At 42.4% G+C, this 21,195-nt stretch overlaps 1 protein-coding gene across 14 annotated transcripts in view; it reads left to right on the forward strand.

Moving 5' to 3' along the window:
- ARHGEF7 (Rho guanine nucleotide exchange factor 7) overlaps positions 1-21,195 on the forward strand; it is a 107,851-nt gene that overhangs the window by 24,788 nt on the left and 61,868 nt on the right. For 9 of the 14 annotated variants that reach the window (XR_001464001.4, XM_003640531.5, XM_004938542.5 and 6 more), the window contains 2 exons: positions 16,052-16,136; positions 19,286-19,416. Coding sequence is in view for 6 of the 14 variants with exons in the window: in XM_003640531.5 (XP_003640579.1) it covers positions 16,052-16,136; positions 19,286-19,416 (216 nt within the window). In the remaining 8 variants the exon portion in view is untranslated. Of the gene's footprint in view, positions 1-1,342; positions 1,418-6,553; positions 6,643-14,555; positions 14,633-16,051; positions 16,137-19,285; positions 19,417-21,195 lie in introns of those variants that run through there. The other 5 variants (XM_046903515.1, XM_046903522.1, XM_004938545.5 and 2 more) reach the window with 3 other exon arrangements.

Consider the following 21,195-nt stretch of genomic DNA (forward strand, 5'->3'; position numbering starts at 1 on the left):
TGGCTTTTGAAAACAGTCTCTCTGAGGGGATTTCTGTAAGCAGATGCAGCCTCCCTTTGGAGTTGATGAGCTGGCTGTTTTGATTGTTGAAGTACTTTCTGCTCAAGCAACTTGCAGAGAGTGCAGCTGCTCACTTACTTTCCGAGTTGGAAAAGTTTGGGGCTGAGTTCTTTGGCCAACAAGCAGCAGGATAGCACTGGGAAGGAGACACCCTTGTGTTGAAAGGTACTAAGGTGTTATGTAGGACTTAATGGATTAAACTGCTTGGAAGACACATAGGTGAATGACTGTGTAGTTAGGGTGATGAGTTGTCACAAAGTAGAACTTCTATTGCTTTGGTACCATCCAGACATCACATCACAGCTACAGCTTCCTTTGAAGTGTGTTGTAGTAACTCAGTCTCAAAAAGTAGTAATTAAATTTTAAAAAGAAGGTATAGGTTGTAGTTTGAATGTCTGTCTGGAAGAAACTGCTTTCGCAGCTGCCAGAAGGTATAATGGAAGCTATTGCTTCATGCTTTGAGAGCAATCTTCATAGCTGGGTTTGTTGTCTGGCCACTCTGAAACTAATTATGCTCCAAAGCAGTAAATGTAAGGATTATGTACTGTATGTGTGTTACTTTATCAGGTGTGCAGCGTTGTACAACATGCCGATTTTGTACAAAATGAGGCAGGCTGTTTTGAAAGCCTTGCAAAGGCTGGTGCTAAAACCAAGGTGGTTTGACTGACTTAGGCGAAATGAGCATTTTCAGTCTGTTCTTCAACTGAAAGAAAAGTGCTTTTTAATAACTATAGATCAGATTTGTCTAAATAGTGTATGCTTTTAAATATGTGGTGTTACTTCTAGGAGGATAAAAACAGTATATTCTCTTGGAATTGTTCAATGGGAGTTGAGATATGTTAGAGAACTCAGTATTGTTCTAGCCTGTTTAGCCATGCATTCTGTTTCTTGCAATGTAAGTGAAAAGATTCTCACCTTTGAAACAACTTAAATGTATTCCTCTGAATATGAGTCAACTTAGTGTTGTCTTCTATGCATAACGTGTCTGAGACAACAGCTTTTTGAGATAATGTTGCTGGAGACTGTGAAGGATGTGGTTCCAACAAAGCAGAATTGCTTATTTTCTTATGTTTATGGAACATCATACTGGAAAGATTTGCTTAGTTCTTCAACCTGGAACTGCATGTTTTGCTCAGCTGCATTGTCGTATTGCTTCATTTCTTCCTGCTTGCAGTATCTGGTGTCACTTCTCGTTCGTTTGAGAGGAAACAGTGGGACTTGGGAAAGTTGTCAGTTTACAGACATTTGTTGCTTTTGACTGGGAAAGAGGAAGATACGCAGTGACTGTTGAAGTGAGATTTGGATTTAAAAACAGCTGAATAAGATACTCCCCAGAAAATGAGCATCACTGTTCCAGGTATGTGCAGCAAACCCTACACGTGGAAACTTTGTGCTTCTGAATACTTACTGATAGCTTTGTAGTTGCTGAACATACCAAGGATTCAAAGCTGTGCTGTCATTGCTTTCTGTATCACGTTGCTCTGCGTTGTTGCAATCCGAATCAGGATTAAAAATTCCTGCAAATAAAAACTGTTCCCTCCTCCAGGAGCAACCCTACAGTGCCTCAGCTTTGTGCCTTCAGTGCCTTCAGCCTGCTTTCCCTGTTTGCCCAGTTATAGGTAATAGAGAAGCATTTGCTGTTCTGTTTGGACAGTTTGAGGCACAGTCTGCAGTAGGCTTCGAACACTGCGTAAGTTGCAGTTCTGGTAACATCTTTATATCACGGGCTGTGTTTTTGAGTGTGCTCAGTCACAGAAAAGCTTTTGCCCCTTCTGTAGCTAAGCTAGATATTAACAGCTGATACCACCTTTGCCTTAAGAAACAGGGAACATGAGAGGACATCACCTTGGGCATTGCTTAATGTGATACCTACTTTTACCGTGTGCAGAGCCTCTTGCTCATTTTTGTGTTGAATTCCTGCGAGGCTGGATTCTGTTTGCAGTACAGTGTGGCTCTCTGGAGATCACCAGGACCTTCTGTGGTCTTAAAGCCAAAAGGTGGGAGGTCCTAGGGCTGATCGGTGTCGGTCACATCGGTGTCCTCAGTGTGAGCTTCAGATGGTTTTTGGCCATGTTATAGCAGAGATCGGAGTCTAGATAAGGATTATGACTTCTCTTATTTTGGCTGGTTTTGATTCATGCTAAATGGCAGAGTGTTATAGCTGTTTATGGCTTTACAGTGACTTCCGATGTAATGTTTCTTAGAATGCTGTAGCTTCATGCAATTCAGTTGGTATCCTTTCTTCTTAAAGGTTATATGAATGACAGCTTGTTTTGAAGTATTTCCCTCTAGGTGTTTCAGTTGCACTGGAAGCCACATCCGTAACTCATCATACTTCACGTTGATGTATCAAAGAAAGTGGTGAGCTGCCAGCAGAAGTCTCACATACACCAGCTGCTTCAGCTCAACTCTACTGGCTGTGCAGACTGAGATTCTGTGGTATTTAAATAGCAAAGGCTAAATGGGGAGGAGGAACAAAACACCCAAAATGTGTTAACGTACCACACAATACCTTTTAGTAACAAACTACTATCACTGCTATTCTCTACCATAGTGTCACCATAGTGGCACAGTGATACGTTTGGAGTTGTTTCTTCTTGCCTGTCTCCTTATTACTGAAATCTAAATGTTTCAGTGAGCTGATTGTGTGGAAAATGTGGAGGCACATGGGGTACAGCCATGGGGTGTCCTGAGTCAGGATTGCACCTTTAGTTGGCGGGGGGCAATTGTAGACACAGACGATGTATTTATCAGTATTTTTAATAGCTTGATGGACTTCTATAGCTACTTTTTAAAGCTTTCTGAAGCTATTTTGAGCTTTTTTTTTCCCCCTCCACATCCTATGGCAATGAGTTCCATGGTTTGCTTATGCATTTTATAAAAACTTCCTTTTGTTTGTTCAGCTGCTGCAGCTGCTGGCAACAGGTACTCTTGTTCTTACATTATGGATGACCTTCTCCATGCCATACATGACTTCATATGGCACGGTAACAAACCTTACTACCTCTGTGTCCTGTTGCATTTTGCCGTATGATGATGGACCAGAATGGTTTTTAAAGCGAGGAGGTAGTATGGAAATAACAAAAGCCATTTATTTGTTGCAAAATTCGTTTATTTCCAGTATTGTTTCTTTAGAACTTCATGATTTGGCTGGTCTGTCATCTGGGGTTACCAACTGACTGTCCTCTTGTGTGTTTGTCAATGGGAATAGCTAATACAGAACACTTCCTTTTAGTAGTGAAAGTTCCTCCACTCTCCTTTTAGTGGGGTCTTACTTTTGTTAGCACTGGATTTCTCTTGCCATTGTAATACTTGGTCACCTGTAAGGTGCTATGGTAGCTATTTGTTACGAATACAGGTTGTGATTAACTTGAATGATTAGATATCCCAGCAATGTTCACTCTCAGGCTTTTTGTGAAATGATGTGTGTTGAGTACTGTTGGTCCTAAATCGGATCCTTCTGGGACGCTTCTTAAGTGATCTCTTCATAGTGAAAACCAATTGTTTGTGAATAGCTGTTGTTTCTTCTTGAGTATTTCTGAGTCTTCACCTTGCTGAGGTGCTTTTTCAAGGGTTGTTCAGATATGGCATGTTAATGGGACTAACCTATGCTTACTGATAATTGTTTTAAGGGATGGTGATGTATTTTTGAAAGATAACAGTGCTACTGTGGAAAGAAGTTAATTCTTTGCTGTTTTCATGTTTATGCAAACTCCTTCAATTCTGTTCCCTTTCAGCATCTAAAGGGGAGGGAGGGGAGCTGTAAGAAAGGAGGGGACAGACACTTGGGCACGGTCTGTTGTGTTAGGACAAGAGGAAATGGTTTTAAACCAAAAGAGGAGATGCTTAGATCAGATATAAAGAAAGAGTTTTTTTTTGTGATAAAAGGGTGGTGAGGCACTGCAACAGGTTGCCTGGGAGGTGGTTGATGCCTCGTTCTTGGAGACATTCAAGGCTAGGTTGGGTGGGGTTCTGAGCACCCTGACTGGGCTGTAGGTGTCCCTGTTCACTGCAGGGGGGTTGGACTTGGATGGCCTTTAGAGGTCCCTTCCAGCTCAAACCATTCTATCTACTACTCTGCTCTCTGTTAGAGCTCTTGTCAGTTTCTCAGGCTTAGGCACTGGCTTTACTGACCTGCACTGCTCTCGACTCCTTCCCTTCTCCCTTTTCCTGGATCTCTAAAAGCCTGTCTGTGTCTACTGCTTTCCATTCCTCCTCCTATGGCTGTGTCAAATGCAATATTATGCGCTATCCTTAACGTTTCAATTTGGTGTCTGGCTTCTCTTAAGCTGACAGGTTATCATTTGGGGCTGGTAAATCACAGAGATCCATTTGATCAGTCTCACTGACTCTCCTGTGAATTCTGGCATGGAGATAATCAAATTTGTAGTAATTTCTGGGAGAAATATATTTAAAGGAAGCAGTCTGCCATTTGAAGACTTAACACAGATTTTTTGCAAGAAAAAGTAAGGGTTGGATCCTGTGTGAGCTGCCAGTGGATGTGTTGGCTCTTCCTTCAACATAGAGAAGAGATGAGTATCTGAAACAGCATCACCTGCACGGAGATGTTTGGTTGTTGCTGAGTGGTGGGAGTGCACATGGGGTGGGCTGCTCTGGGCAGAGCTGCTGCTGTGATGGCATGGGGGGGTGGGGCCTGCACAGGTTCCTGAATTAGGTAGGGGGTTGTCCTGCACTGTGGGACTTAGGGCCATAATGCTGCAGGTGGGTGGCTGGGCTCTTCTCTGGGGTAGGTCAGGGTGGTGAGACCTCATGCTGCTGGCAGGTCTAGGGGTGGTGAGTAATTGCACTGAGGCTGTATGTATTGTCAGCATTGTGTTTTTGTTTCCATTTTCCTTTTCTGTCTTGATAAATAGTTTTCATGTGAACCCACGAGCTGTATTTTGTATCCAAGTCTCTCACTCCCTTATTCCAGGTGGGGACTGCGAGGGAACGATTGGGTGGTGCTAAGCTGCTGCCCTGCTTCCAGGGTAAACCTTAACTGCCAGGGTTGGCGCAAATGCTTTGTCACACTGTAACCAAACTGTTACCACCAGGTGGCCGAAGCTTCCTCTGTTCTGTCTGATGAGGAAGCCCAGCACTGCCGTGTGGCTCAGGATGCCAGGTCAGGGTCTAGGCAGTAGTGGTGAGGTAGGGTGTGGGCAAGTGGGTGGCTGGATTGAGGACCATGCTTTGCGAAGGTCTGAATGCCAGTGGTTGTGTTTTTGGGAGGAAGGGAGTACTGGAAATCATACTGCTGAGGCTGTTTGTGCACAGCAATGCCTTCAGTTCTCCCTGCCAGCTGGGATACCCAAGCCCATTGGCCGATGAGTCAGAACTGTACGACTTCTGCAATAGCTGGTTTCTTGGAAAAGTTCTCTTTATTTCCTTCAGCTTGCATCCCCAGGCATTACTATGAATAAACAGAATTGATTTGGATTTTGTTTTTGTTGTTTGCAATCTGCCAGAGGCCATCTCTTATGGATCTTTGGAAATACGTGTTAAAAAATTCCAAATTCCACAGACTGCAAGAGTGAATTTCATAGAGAAATCTGTTGCCCAGCATCAGTGTGATGTTGGATAATTAGAGTAGGGGAGGCTGTAGCTAAGTTTTCCCTGTTGAAAAACAGCTGACCTGTGATGCTTCCTGGTGCCTCAAGTGAGTCTTCTTCCTTTGACAGACAAAATGTTTAAAGGTTTCCCTCCCACATGTTAGCTTGGGTGCTAATCTGGTCCTGTTTTGGGTTGGTTAACTCATGAAACTTGCAGCAAGCTTCCTACTTCTTGCTGGATGTGTTTTGTTTTTTGCCATGTCAGCTGTTAGAATGAGATTGCCGTGAGAGTTTAATGAATCCGATGTTAAATGAGTATGAGGTCATGGGTGATGCGAGTAAGGGAGATTCCCCATTTCAAACTGTGAGCTGATCTGTGGGCTTTTGAACCTGAGCCAGAAGGGTTTACTTGGAACTGTGCTGTGTTTCTTGCCCCTAGGTATCTGCCTCACCCTTGGCAGAGATGATTGGTCTTTCCCGGCTGCTGCTGGATGGCCTCAAGGTGCAGTCTGTTGACGGTTAATAGGCTTTGGTTTTTGATGTTCTTTGCATGAAGATGCTGGGCCCTCTAGCTGCCCAGCTGCTGCTCAGGCAGCTAACCCGGCTTTTCATCTGGAGTGGTGACTGAGGCAGAGCAGAGGCAGTGGAACTTGTCCCTGGCTCCCAAATAAAGTCCTGTGCTTTAGAAGCAGTGGGTGATCCTGGGTCATGTTATTGCAGGTGGCTGGAAGAGTGGGAGAGATCCAGCCCTGGACTTTCTTAACAGTATTTGAGCTTGCTGAAATCAGAATTGCAGGCTGTGACTAGAAAAGGGCCCACTTCAGAGGAGCTATAGTTTAGAGCATGTGCATGGTTCAGAGCAGTTAGTGGGTTTTGAAATGGAAGTGTCAAAATGAGTTAGCTTGGATCCAATTTAAACTTGAATTCTCTCTTTTTTTTTTCAGGCTAGCTCATTTCAGCTAAATGTTGCAGACTTACTGTTTTTCTTCCATTGATTATAAACGGAGGCTTCAACAGGCCATGTGGAAATTCAGTAAGCCTTTGGTCTTTATTTTGGCACTTTCCATGGTATATTCAGGAAGCTATTGAGATTTCTGATGAATTCTCTCTGAGCTGAAGGATGGTAACACTCTCCTGTTTTTTGTTGTTCTTGAATTTCTAGGCTGCCTTTCCTTTTCCTTCCCACTATTTTTTCCTCCAAACCTGTGCATTCGTATCATGTTTACTCAAATTCTGACCCGTGCCAGAAATCTCAATATCCATTCTCCTTCAGTCCACCTCCTCTAGCTACTAGTACACATTTGACTGTACAAGCATTTTCCTGTTTGGACAGTTAATACCTTTATTTAAAAGACAAAACAAGCATGTATGTGATGTGCTTCTGCATGCTGATGAGCAGTAGACCAAACGCGGTGCTAGTTTAAGGTCAGTGGGACTGTTCTTGTGGCTCTTCCACCACTGATACTGAATCTGTGCATCATCTGACTGCTTGGCTGTGTGCATTTGTTCCAGATGACACGTGAGCACGTGGTAGCCTTTAAGTTGTGGTTGAATCAGGTGGTACTGTAGTAAAACAGCCAGCAGGCTATTTTAAGAGGGCAGGCGATAACCTCATGTAGTACAAAATCTTTTGCAGTAAAATGACTCTTCTGTAACACCTTCCTCCTCCACTCCCAGCTCTTACCTTCTACCTTGCTCTGTCTAACATTGGTGTTGGAAGTCTGCGGTCTCACTATGCATTATGGTAGTGACTTAGCCTGGTATTTAGCTACAGTTATCTCTGTTTTGCAAGTGGAGGGCTGGATTTAGAGATAGGACAGGCAACGCTACATGTTTTGGATCAAAATAAACCGTTTTTCCTACTTCAGATTTTTCACGATGTAAATGAGGTACTTGGCTTCATGACATAGCATTCTTCCCACCCTGTACAGTATGGCTTTTGATACTGAGTTGATACTGAAGAAATCATTTGAGAATTGTTGGCAGAATATGTATCTAGACAGAAGGCATCTCAGATGAGTTGTGGCAAGCCATCCTTCCTGTGTTTTTCAGTGAGAGAATGGAAGTGTTTGCAATTCAGCTGATGCGTACTTTGCTTTAGAAAGTAAATCAAATATTAAAGTATCCCTAAATGAGACATCTCTGTTCCTAACGTTTGAAGTCCTTAGCTTCAGATTTCTTGATCATATCTTCTGCCTTTTCATCAATACTTGGTTGATTTGGAGCCTTAAGAGATAAAATACAGTGTCGCTATGGAGTTCAGGCATTGATAAACAGTAGTTTGGTAGATTCTTTAAAATTGAATTCTCTGTGGGGTGTTTATGCTGACGATCAGCCTTCAGAACCCATTCAGTGGGCTGAGTTTCCTCTGGTCTTCAGCCCAGTTGGACAGTTGGCTTCTGAAGTCCGAAGTGACTCTCATTTGTTGCTGTCCAGTCATCGTGGTTCCTGCACTGATTGCATGCGGTCCTGCTGGGGTCAGTCTTCACTTTCACTGCTCTTGATATTTTCAGTTAGTGTGAAGTGTTGGCCCAGAGTTTGAATGTGAAGAGCCATTTCTTGCATTCTTTTTTCCTTTGAAATTTTTTCCTAACTTGTTTCTTTCTAACTTAATATTTAAATAATTACAAAAAAAAAAAGCCATGAAATGATATGCAGCCACGATGCATGGATTGCTAAATAACACTAGATTCATTCACTCGTTTATATATCAAGGCAGGAAACAGTTTGCAGGTTCTCTTACGGTTACTTGAAAGTACGAAGCTTACATCTTGTCATGGGTAAGAAGGTGCAGATCTGCCTCTAAGCTTTCCATAATACTTCAGGACGTGACGTGTTTCCTCTAAACTGTAACTCAAGGGTGCTTGCATTCTCCATGCTATTTCATCATGGGGATGTTGGATGGAATTGGTGTGATAACAGGTGCCCAACAAGGATGTGAAATAGCAGAAGCTATGGAAGGAAGGATTCTCTTCCCAAAGCTGATCTACTGCTATGACTCTAAAGAGAAAGAAAGCTCAGCCACTCCAATGACTTGCATCCATCCATTTAACAAGGACTGCAGAGTTGCACCGGTCAGTATTCTACAGGCATCCCAGGAACGTAGAAGACCAAATTCTGCCATTTAATTTTTTAAATAATTACTAGTTATTTAAAACTAATTCAAACATACAGAGGCCTAAAACCACAACTGACTTGCCTGGCTTTATCCTGCTGCATTGATTTGTATACATTCATATGAAGGGGGAAAAAAATAGTTTTAAGTATAAGCAGCTGTTCTCAGAATGAAAGGAACAGTCCTCGAGTAGATGTTAGCATTGTTCTCAGAAAAACAGGAACTAGAAATTGCCTTCTTTTCCTGCAGCCTATTTATTCTGAGACAGTCTCCTGGTAGTTCTGTGTGCTTTATTGTTTGCTTTGTCTGTGTGTTTCTAAAAATTTGGCCTGGACTTCTTAGTTATGGCACTACATCCAGTCCCATTTACAGCTTTGGCCTCTGGTCCTCTTACATCCTTCCGTGCTGTGTTAGTTTGTCATCTGTGGTGTCTAAAACACTGAGATTAGGAGCCTTTATTATTACTGTTTTAGAAGCCAAATATTGCTGATACACTGCTGATGGGAGATGGATAGAGTAGAATTTTTTAGTTCTTATTTATAGAAAGGAAAACAACTTAGAGATCAGTAAAATAACCTTTACCTTTCTCTTGTGGTTTTCCCCCAGTTCGTATAACTATGTGACGGTGTCTGATGTGTTGGCAGTCTGTGCTGGATTGAGTTAATTGCTCTTCCTCTTGTAAAAGCAATGATGAAACTTCATAGCAGTGCTATCCGTATTTCCAAGCATGTAATTTGTAGGCTTTTTTTTTTGTTAGGTTGTTTAGATGGTATTCCTCATGCGTTTTGACCTGGCTGTCCACAGCTTGTTTCCTTATTTTGGAAAGAGCTTTACATAGTTCTTGTCTCTATATATGAGAAATAAAGGTGAGCTTTACCAGACTGAGTCTTAAGGAATGCTGCTGTTCGCCTTTCCTTCCCTGCTCTTTGTGGACACTGCATCTTGTTTAGCTGAAACAAAGCAGTTGCATAAGCACCCTCTAATCCGTTGTGTTGGCAATCACCAAGAAATCTCAGCTTGGTGTCCTGATGAAATTCTATTTGGTAGTTTCATTCCAACAACTTCTATCTGTAGTTCCGAGAGTGGGAGCTTCCTGGAGTCCCCATGACTCAATCATTTACTAGTATTACACATCACTAAATGTCTCTCCTTTTCCACTCTGTCTCCCAGTGACAAGAATTCGTCAATGCGTGGTATCTTTTAAGACTCAAACCGCACAGGATAATTGAGGTGCTCCTGCTCCAGCAGGGGGTTGGACTTAGATGATCTTCTGAGGTCCCTTCCAATCCCTGACATTCTGTGATTTGAAAGTGAGTTAGGATGGGTTATGATGGGTGTAGTTCTCATTTACCTGTGCAGGTAGAAATTTGGAGCAAGCTCTTCTTGTACATGGAAAAAAAAACACAAGCAGGCGTTGCTAACTCTTCTGTATTTATTTTTAAATTACATATTTTTGGCTATTGCTAAAAGCCTATGCTTTAAAGTACAAGGCTCTCTATCTTTCTTACTAAAAAATCCTTCTGGAATTCATTTGGAGATGCTAAATTGCCGTGCTGTGTGTTTAAAAAGATACAAAATTTGGATGATCTCAGGAATTTAATATTCCTGTGCAGATTGTTTGCCACGTAATTTTTTCTGGGGTTTGTGGATGCTTGTATGTGCTTAGTTCTGGTGATGTTCACATGCTGCCTTTGAAGCAGTGGCTTACTGGAATGTTGTGTGGTGTTTGAAGCGAATCATTAGTGCCTCGCAGCTGGCTTTGGGACAAAACAGAGATGGAGGTGGAAAGCTTCAGTACATCTTCAGGAACTCTAAACAAGGTTTTTCTTTTCTTTAACCTTTATCCTTTTCAGACTTGTGTATTCAGATGCGTGCACGGTTCTGTACACACAGGTATGCACACTGCAAACTTCTGTATGCTTGTACTGCCAGTGCCTGCTTCAGTAGATAACAGGTTTTTAAAGTGTTATTCGTTGTAGAGATTAAAGCTGTTTAGGTGACGTGGTGTTCTTAGTACAATTAAACCCTTTTGGTTTTGAGGAATACATTTATATGAGCAATAAATTTTATTTCAGATCTGAATCTTTATATGTTCTTTACCGCTGAGTTTTAATTTCCCTCGTGAACTGGTACAAATAGCCCAGAAACCCCACACTGCAAATCTCTTCTCCCAGTTATTTGTCTGGCTCTTAATTTGTCAAACAACTTGATTTATTCAGCTTTCCCTTGTGCTCTGCGTTACAGTTTGGGCAACTGTATGTATCATACACATTTCCAGAATGCTGTCCCCTTCCCTTCCCTTCCCCTCTGTTGTCATAGCTCCCTGCTTTCCTTATCTCCCCTCTTACTGCTGCAGCTTTCAGATGATAATTCCCTGCTCCCAGCCAGCTGCTGCATAGCAGTTGAGTGAGGCTGAGCTCCCTCACAGCTGACCACCTTTGGAATGAACCAAGATGTTTATGCTTTGCCTGCAGGCTTACCTACGTGCTCTGGGTGTGTAAGGGTTAATCACAGGGAGGTGGAACACAGCGGTGGCCTTAGTGGGCCCCTTGCCAGCTGCTGTGGGCAAGAGCACACCAGGCTAATAGTGTGCTGTAGGAATTGTTGGAGGTTCTTCTTGTTTGTGAAGGTCACTATTTCCTCACGGAGAGTTTTTTTTTCTTTCCCCTTTTTCCCTGCTGTTCATTTCTCCATGCTCCCATGGCCAAAAGCACTGCGGTCTGTCTGCCAGGAGCAGGTGGGATGACGCATTGCATGTGGTCATGCTGCTTGCTGCCAAACCCCGCAGGTGATGCAGAGACCCTGCTCATTTCCTTCCATTTCCTCCGGGGGAGCAAGCCAATGTTCTTTTAATCTTTTACACAGGGGGCCCTAGGCCACCGAGCTGAGCTAGGAAGTGTCCTGCTGGTTCGGAACACGCAGCCTGGGGGTCACAGCTTGTTGTGGGGGTAGGATAGCAGCAGCAGCCTATCTGTGATTCACAGATAGCAGGGCTGCCCTTAAGTCAGTGCTGTTGCTCGTAGTGCCGGGCTTTAAAGAAAGCTGTCATCTATCTTTGTCACATGCTTGAAATGTTAATATCTGCTGAGAACCCTGTACATGTAAATTTAAAGCATTAATCTAACAAGAAAATATATACTTTAAAAAAACCTTTTTATCTGAACCAGTACATGAACTTATCATGAGATGCAGCTTTACTAATGCCATGATAATTTAAGCCAGTTCAGACTGATAGAAAATTTACTTGAAGAAAACGTGTGCCTGAAAGCTTGTCCAACCACCCCTAGTTTTTCTTGTCTCACTCCTAGGAGATTCTTGTCTTTTTTTTTGAACTGGGGAGCCCAGAAATGGGCACAGTATTCTAAATGTGGCCTCAGCAGAGCGGAGTGTGAGGATCACCTCCCTCGACCTGCTGGCCCCATGTAGTTTTTAATATATCCCAGGATGCCATTGGCCTTGACCATCAGGGCACACTGCTGGCTCGTGGCCAACCTGTTGTCCACCAGGACCCCCAGGTCCTTCTCTGCAGAGCTCCTCTCCAGTAGATCATCCCATAACCTGTACTGGTGCATGAGGTGGTTCCTCCCCAGGTGCAGTACTCAACACTTGCACTTGTTAAACCTCATCAAGTTCCTCCCTGCCCAACTTCCCAGTCTGTTCAGGTCTTGTTGACTGGTAGCACAGTCTTCAGGTATATCAGCCAGTCTTCCCAGCTTTTTATCATCAGCAGGTCTTGAAGATGGTTAATTTGAAGACAAGTCATTGCTGCACATCTTTGGTATTGCTTAGTTTGCTCTCACCAGGTACAGTCCCGACCTTATTTTCTTTTTTTCCTTTCACTTATTCCTCTGTCAGTGTATTTGTGACTTCAGTGGGTGCTGCTCTTCAGGGATATAAGGGGTTGAGTATTGCTGTGTTGGTTTTGTTTCATTAATATTAGGTCATAAACACCTTTTAAGCAGAGATCTCCACTCACTGAGGGCTGACAGCTCAAGTGGTTTAGAATGACCGGAGTGTATTACTATGGCCCTTTTTTATGCATTGGGGTTTAGGCGGATGGATTCAGAAGTCAGTTGTGCTGTGAAATGAGAGTATGGATTTGGTAGCTGAAAACCATTACACGGGTGAAATGGATCTCTGAGGCGTTTAGCTTGATGTTTAGGAAACATCACTAATGGGAAAATCAATATAGCTCCTATGAAATGAGTTTAAGAACTATCTAATTAATAGCCTCTAATACAATAATAAATGAAGAATTACAATCTAATGTACATCTTCCTATAGGGTATTTGCTGCATTGATACCTGCTCATGTTGTTTAACATTTCATTAATTGCTCAGCAGAGGCCACAATATAATTGACAGTGAAGTTTGCCTCCCATTGAAATTTTAGCTGCAGGAAATCTGCTGGCTGTGACCAAAAGGGCTGCTGTGCTCCTGGGGGTGTGTGTAGTGCTATGCGTAATGCAAGGCAGTTTGTTCAGGTCTGCTTTAGAATATAGCATGTGTCCAGGAGATTGATAGGTGAGACGTTGAAACACAGGAGGGGACAGAGAAAAATGTGAGAATGATGTTACTGGCCTGTTTTCCTGTTCCTGAATAAGAGGTGTAAGGGGAATCAGTCTGCTCACCTTCTGGAGTTCATTGATTCCCAGCAAACTTCTATGTGAAGAGTTTCGTAACGTTGTCCTGCTCTACCTTTATCTAATAGCTATGCTTTATGTTAATACTTAAAAGGCATATCTGCTTGTGGTCACTTCTGTGGAATTTGAAATCAAAGGGCTGATATTTATTTGCTTTAAATCGTTTGCTGGAAGGATTTGGCTTATCTGTGTCCTCATGCAATGTGACTTACGCAGTTGTACAGTCACATCCTGACTAATGTTCTCCCTAAGTGACATGGGGGAAGGTAGGAGGTGGATGAATGGGAGGGTAAAACTTCCTTTCAGGTGGTGTGTCTGCAGAGTTCAAAGTTGTTTGCCTGTACAGCAAGGAAGGATGCACTGGAAGTATTTTTCCATGCAGACTTAGTGCCTGTATATGCCTGTCACATAACGTTTAAAAGACAGTGGCAGTATTTTCAAGCTAATATATTTTGTTTGCATATTTAGGTGTTAAGAGCTATGCCAATGATGTGCAAGTCTGAATTCATGCTGTGCTTCTGCAGTTCGAAAAGTGGCTTATACTACTGTCATGGGAAGTAATTTAATGTGCAGACTTTGTTTTGGTAATGGTGTGCAGTATGAAAATAACTGAGCTCGTTACTCGCATCTCAGAATTCAGCCTTGGTTCTGCCAGTTACCAAAGTACTGCATGGATGTCCTTCTGTCTGGCCGTGCTCAAGGGAGAAGCTGCTGAGGCACTCTCAGATCCAGATGGGATGTTTCAAAGGGTCAGCTCTTAGGTCTGTGTGTAGATAGCAGGTTGGAGATGGCAGTCCGTCACACACCCAACTTATTGTGAAAACCTGCAATTAACTCTTTTCTCTAGAAATCCCATGAAGCCCCACGAAGCTTCTCATGAAGCATCTGGAGACAGTTCTGCTCAGTTGGAGGGGGTTGTTGGGTGTACTGTGAAATCAGCGTGAGGGTGTCGTGGCCCTTTCATTAAAAAACAACCTACTGGCTGTGACAGTGCCGTGGCTTCCTGTTGGAATGGCTCTATATAAAACCACAAGGAAGCAAACGTTTCTCTTATCCTCTCATTGTGCTGCTTCCTGTGAGGCAGATTGGATGCACACCCTGGATACAGGCATTTTTTACGGCCTCAAACACACTGGAAGGCCCAATCAGCTCCTCCTGGGTCCCTCATAGTCCCAGCACAAGAGGAAACGGGGCACACTTGCATCCTGCTGTGCTCCGCTTAGCTGGCCTGGCAGAGCCCTGGCTGAAACAAAGCTCAGAATGAAGGTGAGCCAAAAATGTAGTTGTGATTATTATTATTTCTTACATTTCTGTAAGTTTTAGCTACAGTTTATTATATTTTTCTTAAATGTACCTTTTTAATAATTCTCTTCCTCTCTGCCTGACCCCTCCCCCCAGTACCTTTCTGATCCATGCAAGTGCCTGTGTCTGTTTCCTTTTTTTTTAGGTTCAAAATACTCTTCACAAATACTCTTCTAAACTATCTGTAGCACAGTGAAACTTGATGGAAGTTGTCTGACTTAGTTAATACGAGCAGGAACTGCTTGGTGTCTGTCAGCTCTGCCTCTGACTGTGGGATCCTCAGGCCGTCCGCCAATTGGGAGATGCTGGCAGCGGATGATCCTCTGGTTCACCAGTCTGTGTTGTGGTTACTTTTAAAAGCTTCCACGAAAGCTTTCGCTGCTCCCTTTCAGCTGCCTCCCAATGCCCCGTTCTCTCTCCTGAGGCAGTGACCTCTCTGTCCCTGTAGGCTGCTGGAGGATGGGTGTGGGCCTGCAGATCTGCCGGTGGGACGTGGCTGTTATCAGGAAAACAGCCAAATTCTTGCTGATTTTTTTTTAGATAACGGTTGGGACACTGCAGGAAACTGAATCTTTTTGTTTCTTAAATTAGTTGGGACAACAGTAATAGCTGCCTTTTGCTGTCGTCTTTCTAATCTTACGCAAGGGAATACTGTTACTCCTTTGAATCTATGCAGGATCAGTTGCGAGAGCTGTTTTCATGAGATTCTGGATGAGTGTTTCCATTACCTCAGGCAAATATTATGATTTTTTTCTTTTTTTCCCCCTTGAAAATCCAGATGTTTAATGTCATCGCTGCATGCTTGAAAGCTACTAGCATGTTTTCTACAAGATAGTTTGAGGTTTGACTCTACTTCCCACAGTTAAAGAATAAAGTCATCCTCAGCTTTCATCCCTCCCCTTCCCAAAACTCATTCTAGTTACATGACCTATCCAGCAACGTAGAATTCATTGACTTTAAGGAACGCTCTTTTGATCTCTGTCTTGTAGAATAAAAGAATGTGTATGCTGCTGTAGTATTTTAAAAGTATGTTATGAACAATTGGGTACAGTGCTTGCGAGCTCCTACAGAAGAAGAAGAGTGTGCTGAGAGGGTAATGCAGCACTCTGAACTTTTTTGGCCAGAATGACACTTGATATCTTAAGCTTATGTTTTCTTCCTTTCTTTTGGACTCAAATTCATCTGTTCTTGTATTTTATTTCGGTTGAAAAACAAGTTTTTTGAAAAAGGGGAAGAGAACTCCACAGTTTGGACCAATCCATGACAGCCACCTTGACTGATCACCTTGAACAGGAAATAGCTCCTCCAGCTATGGTTTGCATAAGGATAGAAATGCTACGTTTAAATGGTTCCATGACTTAATGTATGTTCTTTTGTTTTCAGACTTTCGATGCAAATGATCTGTATCAGGGCCAGAACTTCAGCAAAGTTCTCAGCTCTCTGGTTGCTTTAAATAAGGTGACTGCAGGTAAGTGCAACTTACTCTTTTGGTGCTCTCTTGCCTTGTGTTCAACTTGCAGCAATGTACATTTATGCCTGTTGCTATACTTAGGATGAAATAAGCGTTCGCATCCTTTTAGAGTTGTGTTTCTTTGTTTGTTGTTGCATCTTGTTGTTAAAGCTTTACCAGTGGCCCTGTGGATTCTGTAGTCTCTTTTGCAGCAGGAAGTTTTGCAGTGAATCTACGACTGAGCCTTTAAGCTAGCAATAATTCTTAGAAATCAAGGACCTTTGTTTAATAGTGTTATTAGTATCCTGTCTCTTTTACAGTACATCTCTGGTCCATTACCAAAGAGTTATTTTTTTGTTTATTGTTTTTCTTACATCAGCAAGCATCCCTTAGGTGTGACTTCTGCAAGCAAATTATTAGGGCTAGTGAATGGGTGTGGAGTAATATCATTCAGTTCTTTTGAAGCTGCTTATACCACTGCTTCTCATCTTAACTTCGAGTGGAAGTGTTGAACACTTTCAGCGCATCTTTAAAGCTGCTACTGCACACTGACCATAGCAGTCTTCACGAGGAGGGGAAAGTGTGTCTGATCCAAACATCAGCTGAGTAATATCCACATCAAAAAGTTGCTATTATAGGCGGTCTTAGAAGGAACCCTGGCTGGTTCATTTCATGGAAGTAGGGAGGTAGTAGTGTTGATATGGAAACCAGAAATCAAAGCCAGGTGCAAACTGTGTTTTTGCCTCAATCATAGAAGCAAGCAGAACTGCATAAATCTTCTTGACCAGCTGTTCCTCCTAACAGTTTTCTTGGTGACTGTAGAAGGCCTTTTGGCCTCTAAATATCCCTAGTCTAGTATTGGAAGATGGCTTTCAGATCTGGGTCTGCATAAGTTTCATGGGTAGACGGATTCTTGAGATGGATCTTTCCACAGCAGAAGGAGTGTGAGTAGTGAGCCTGAAGCTTGACTGTTGATAGGCTAAGTGTGTACACTCCAGTGAGTTCTTTAACTTCGGGAGGGATAGGTTCAAGGGACCAGTTAGATTCTGTAGATGGATAAGGGGAGAGAAACTGGTACAGGGAAGTTGAGATAACTGTGAAGAAGTGTTACAAACCCTGGAAATCTTTGGATAGATGGAAGTGTGAAGATTCTGTAAAAACTAACAGATGGAATATTTATCTAACATGCAGACTCTGTTGCTAGAGAAGATTCTTGAATTTTTAGCAGCAGAGTTGATTTTCATTTTCTTTCTTTTTTTTTTTTTTTTTTTTACTTTCCTGGACAATAATCCTTTTGGAAGCATGGAATTAACAATGAAGTTATGACTTTCAAATGAAGTCCATAATCTTGTCCCATTTTTCTCCAAGCAGTTTATGAAAACAAACATGAATATTCTTTCTGTAATGGACTCTAATCACCACTGTTTTTATTAATAGTTCGTGTTAATGCAGTGGCCTTCAAATGCTTTTAAGAAAGCAACTTCAAAGGGGGAAGTTTTTATGACTTTGGTGTGTAATGATACTGTCCATACAAAATACTCAACTTGAAATGAATAGTTGTAGTGTTGCACTATTTGAGTCATAAGTTTATCCTTCAAAAAGTATATAAATATAATGACTAATTTAAAAAGATATACCTGAAGAAGGTAATAACTGTAGGCATAGGGTATCTTCTGCCAGCATTTTTCTTCTGTGGTCATTGCCCATCTCACCCTTGTCCTTCTCCTGCATTTCAGCTGCTGTTAGATGCTTTACTGAAGTTGAAAGGTGTTCTCTTTGAGATTAATAGAGTTGTCCTATTGAATTTGATGTGAAACAGCAGACGTACATTGTTCAACTAACTCTGTGTGGAACGGAACCTGTTCGTGTCACTTTTCTATGCCAAAAATAACTAGGATTGTGTAATCACAGTTTGTTTCAGTCTGAAAGCAGCCAAATAGGGGAACATGGTTGCCTGTGTGCCTCTAATGTAGGTCAGATGTTGGAGGCGCACAGCAAACTACTAGGAGAGATTATCAGGCATAAAAATCTGGAGAGCAGGTAGGGTGGGAGATTTGTGCAGCCTCATGGTGCTCAAGGTTGGGACACACGGCTTGTAGGCCTCCTTGAAGCTCAGATGCTCACTCAATTTTGTTATGTATGGAAAACATGAGGAAAAGGGATGACTTGTGGTGTACAGGCAAAGGAGCAATGTTTGCCTGCTTTAACATGCCCTGTATGTAAGGGCCATGGGAGCTTTCCCCATCCACAAGGCGTGAGGGTTGGGGGCTGGCTGAGAGCTGAAAGCAGCCCTATCTTCCTGTAATGCTGGATGGAGCTCCGTGTGGATCTCTGTAACGGGACCTTGGCACAGAGAAGGTGCTTTCTGCACAGCTAGTGCCCTGCCTGAGCTGAGCCCCTGCCCTGCTAATACACAGCTCTACCCCCACCATGGGTGGGCTGATGGTGAGAGGGCCCAACTGACCACCTCCCCACTGGGTGACGGGGTGGGCCCAGCCCTGCTGCCTCTCACTGTCAGCCATTTGGGGGATACATCTCATATGATGTGGGTTGTTTTTGTTTGTTTTTTTGAGAGAGAGACTAGTAAAAGAGCGGAGAAGTTGAGGTATGTGTTTTTTTTGGGGGGGGAAGGGGAGATGCTGGTGTTCTTTCCTTCAAGCAAGCAGCTTTCTTCCTATTCCGCTATTCCCCTCTGCCCTCAAAGAAGAAGAAATAGCTGATCTGGCAAAAAGGATGGGAGAGGAACGTAGGAAGACAGTGGAAAGAATGCTTTAATTGAGAAGGAGATGGTGGTGGGGAAGAATTAAGAAACAGATGTGGCTGGCTTTACTTCAAGCAGATTCTATGCATTTAAATTTCTTAGCCACTAGCTAAAATGATGTTGGTTAATTACCTTTAAAAAGACTGGTAGTGGGTAGGAATGGAGAAATGCAATCCTAACCCTCCTCTTCCTAAGCAGCTCAAATTCTTTTCCTGTCTGTACGTGGAAGAAGCTGACAGTGTCTGGATTTCAGATCATACTCTTGCTGTAACTTTTTAAAACTGGAGTTATTCAGCAACTGCAGATACCTTGAGCCTGCTTTAGGCATGTGAGTTTCTCAGAAGTAGGCAGAAAGTTACACGCAGATTTCTCAAATTCTGACTGTTGCTTTGTGTTCCTTCCTCAGACATAGGGCTGGGCAGTGACTCTGTATGTGCACGTCCCTCATCTCATCGGATAAAATCCTTTGATTCTCTGGGATCTCAGTCTTTACACAGTAGAACTTCAAAGCTCTTTCAGGGACAGTATCGGAGTTTGGTAAGTTCTGGAATTCAGATGTGCAGAGATGCACTTTTTAATATTTTTTTTTCCTTTTTACTTTATTTAAAAATAAACAATTGTGTAACAAACAACTGATTACTGTTTTTCCTCTCTCACCCCTGTATTTCAAGCCTGTGAAGTTCTGTTTTTGCAGCTTTTCTTCTGGTGTTCCAAAATACACTCAGCTTTCTGTGACCTTCTAGGGTAGTGCTTTTTTTCCATGGTGGCTTTTTGTCTGTTTTTTCCTTTTCTTGATTACCAGTCCGTGTCGTTTGTGCATAGAGTGTTTTGCAATATTTATTTCGTACTCTTAAATATAAGGTCTTTTTTAAAGGCAAAATCCTGTGTTTGTCATTGGTTGTACTCTCTCTGAGTTTAGGGAAAATTAACAAAAGATGTTCAGACCTCAGCAAGGATGGTACTTCTAGTGCTGGCATTACTGGTAGTTATTCCTGTTTGCTGTTATGTTTCAAGATGAATCTTTCAAACAGCCTTCAGGTAACAGAGTGGCATGGGCAGTTGCTTCACGCTGCAGCCTAAATCAGGATGGGGTATTACATTGAAACTAATTGTGGTGAAAGATGCTTTTAGCTACTAAAAGCTTGGTAAAGAGGATTCCATTCTGTAAACTGCTTTTTTTCATGCTTAAAGGAGGCTATTTTGAACTATGTGATGATTGCTGTGTGGAACTTTAACACAGTGCTTCGTGTGGCTTGATGTTTTCTCTGCTGTAGCAGAGCCCATGCAAGGCCACTAATTCCAGCTCCCGCTGTGCTGTTCACCACCCACTTTGTTTTGCTGATGAAACCATTTGTAGGACTAGCCATTAGCTGGATAACCCAAATAACAAGTTTTAAGTATTTGTATCAGATCTGAACAGCTGTGCAGACAGTTGCAAAGGGATGGAGAAGCGCAAGAATGAGCAGAAGAGAGCAGGTGACCAAAATGAGGAAAACGTGTCATTTGGTTTTTGCTGCTGTAGATGATCAGTTTGGAACTGTCCTCACCAGTTTTATTGCTCATTTGATTCTACTGAGGAGCCACTCTGATAAAGTGAATTGGCTGTAGTTGGTGTAACTACGCGATGTTGCTGCTCCTTTTGTGACTTCTTGCTGTCTACTAATCTTGCTAAGCGGTTTAACCAAGTGAAAACACATGACATACAAGCAGAGGGCTAAGGCAGAGATAGTTGTTTGAATCTGTGGCAATATAATCATCAGACATGTTGCAACTTAAAATATCCTGAGGCTTCCTGTATATTTTTCATGTCGCATTTTCCCTCATCTTCCTACATTTTCTCAGTTATTAAGTCTGATTGTTAAAGTGAGATGAGATACAGTAACATGGTTGCTATGAGTATGAACTAAGCAGAGGTGTTGTACGTAATGACAAAAAAAGAAAAAGAAAAATCTGCAAGGTAAGTATTTTAATCACCTCAACTGCATAGCAACTATGTAAGTGGAATTCTCTTAACCTGGAGAGCTGACTATAGGATCACTTACACAAGAGGTTTTCTCACATAAGTTACCTTTTTTGGTTATACAGGTAGCGGGCATTACTGTGTGAAGACAGGTGTGTTTAGTAATTTTATTATCTCCGTTACAGTGCAGTGGTTTGTATTTGGATTGCTTAAAACTGTTCAAGTGATCAGCTTTTTTAGCTTTTTTTCAAGTATGAAAGTTCGTCCTTACTCTACATTGCTACACGTATCCAAGAACAAAATCCCAGGTTTGAACATTGTTCATTTGAAAATAGCTGTGAGCATTTAGTTATTAC

The sequence above is a fragment of the Gallus gallus genome, chromosome 1 (genome assembly GCF_016699485.2).
Source record: "Gallus gallus isolate bGalGal1 chromosome 1, bGalGal1.mat.broiler.GRCg7b, whole genome shotgun sequence".
NCBI lineage: Eukaryota > Metazoa > Chordata > Aves > Galliformes > Phasianidae > Gallus > Gallus gallus.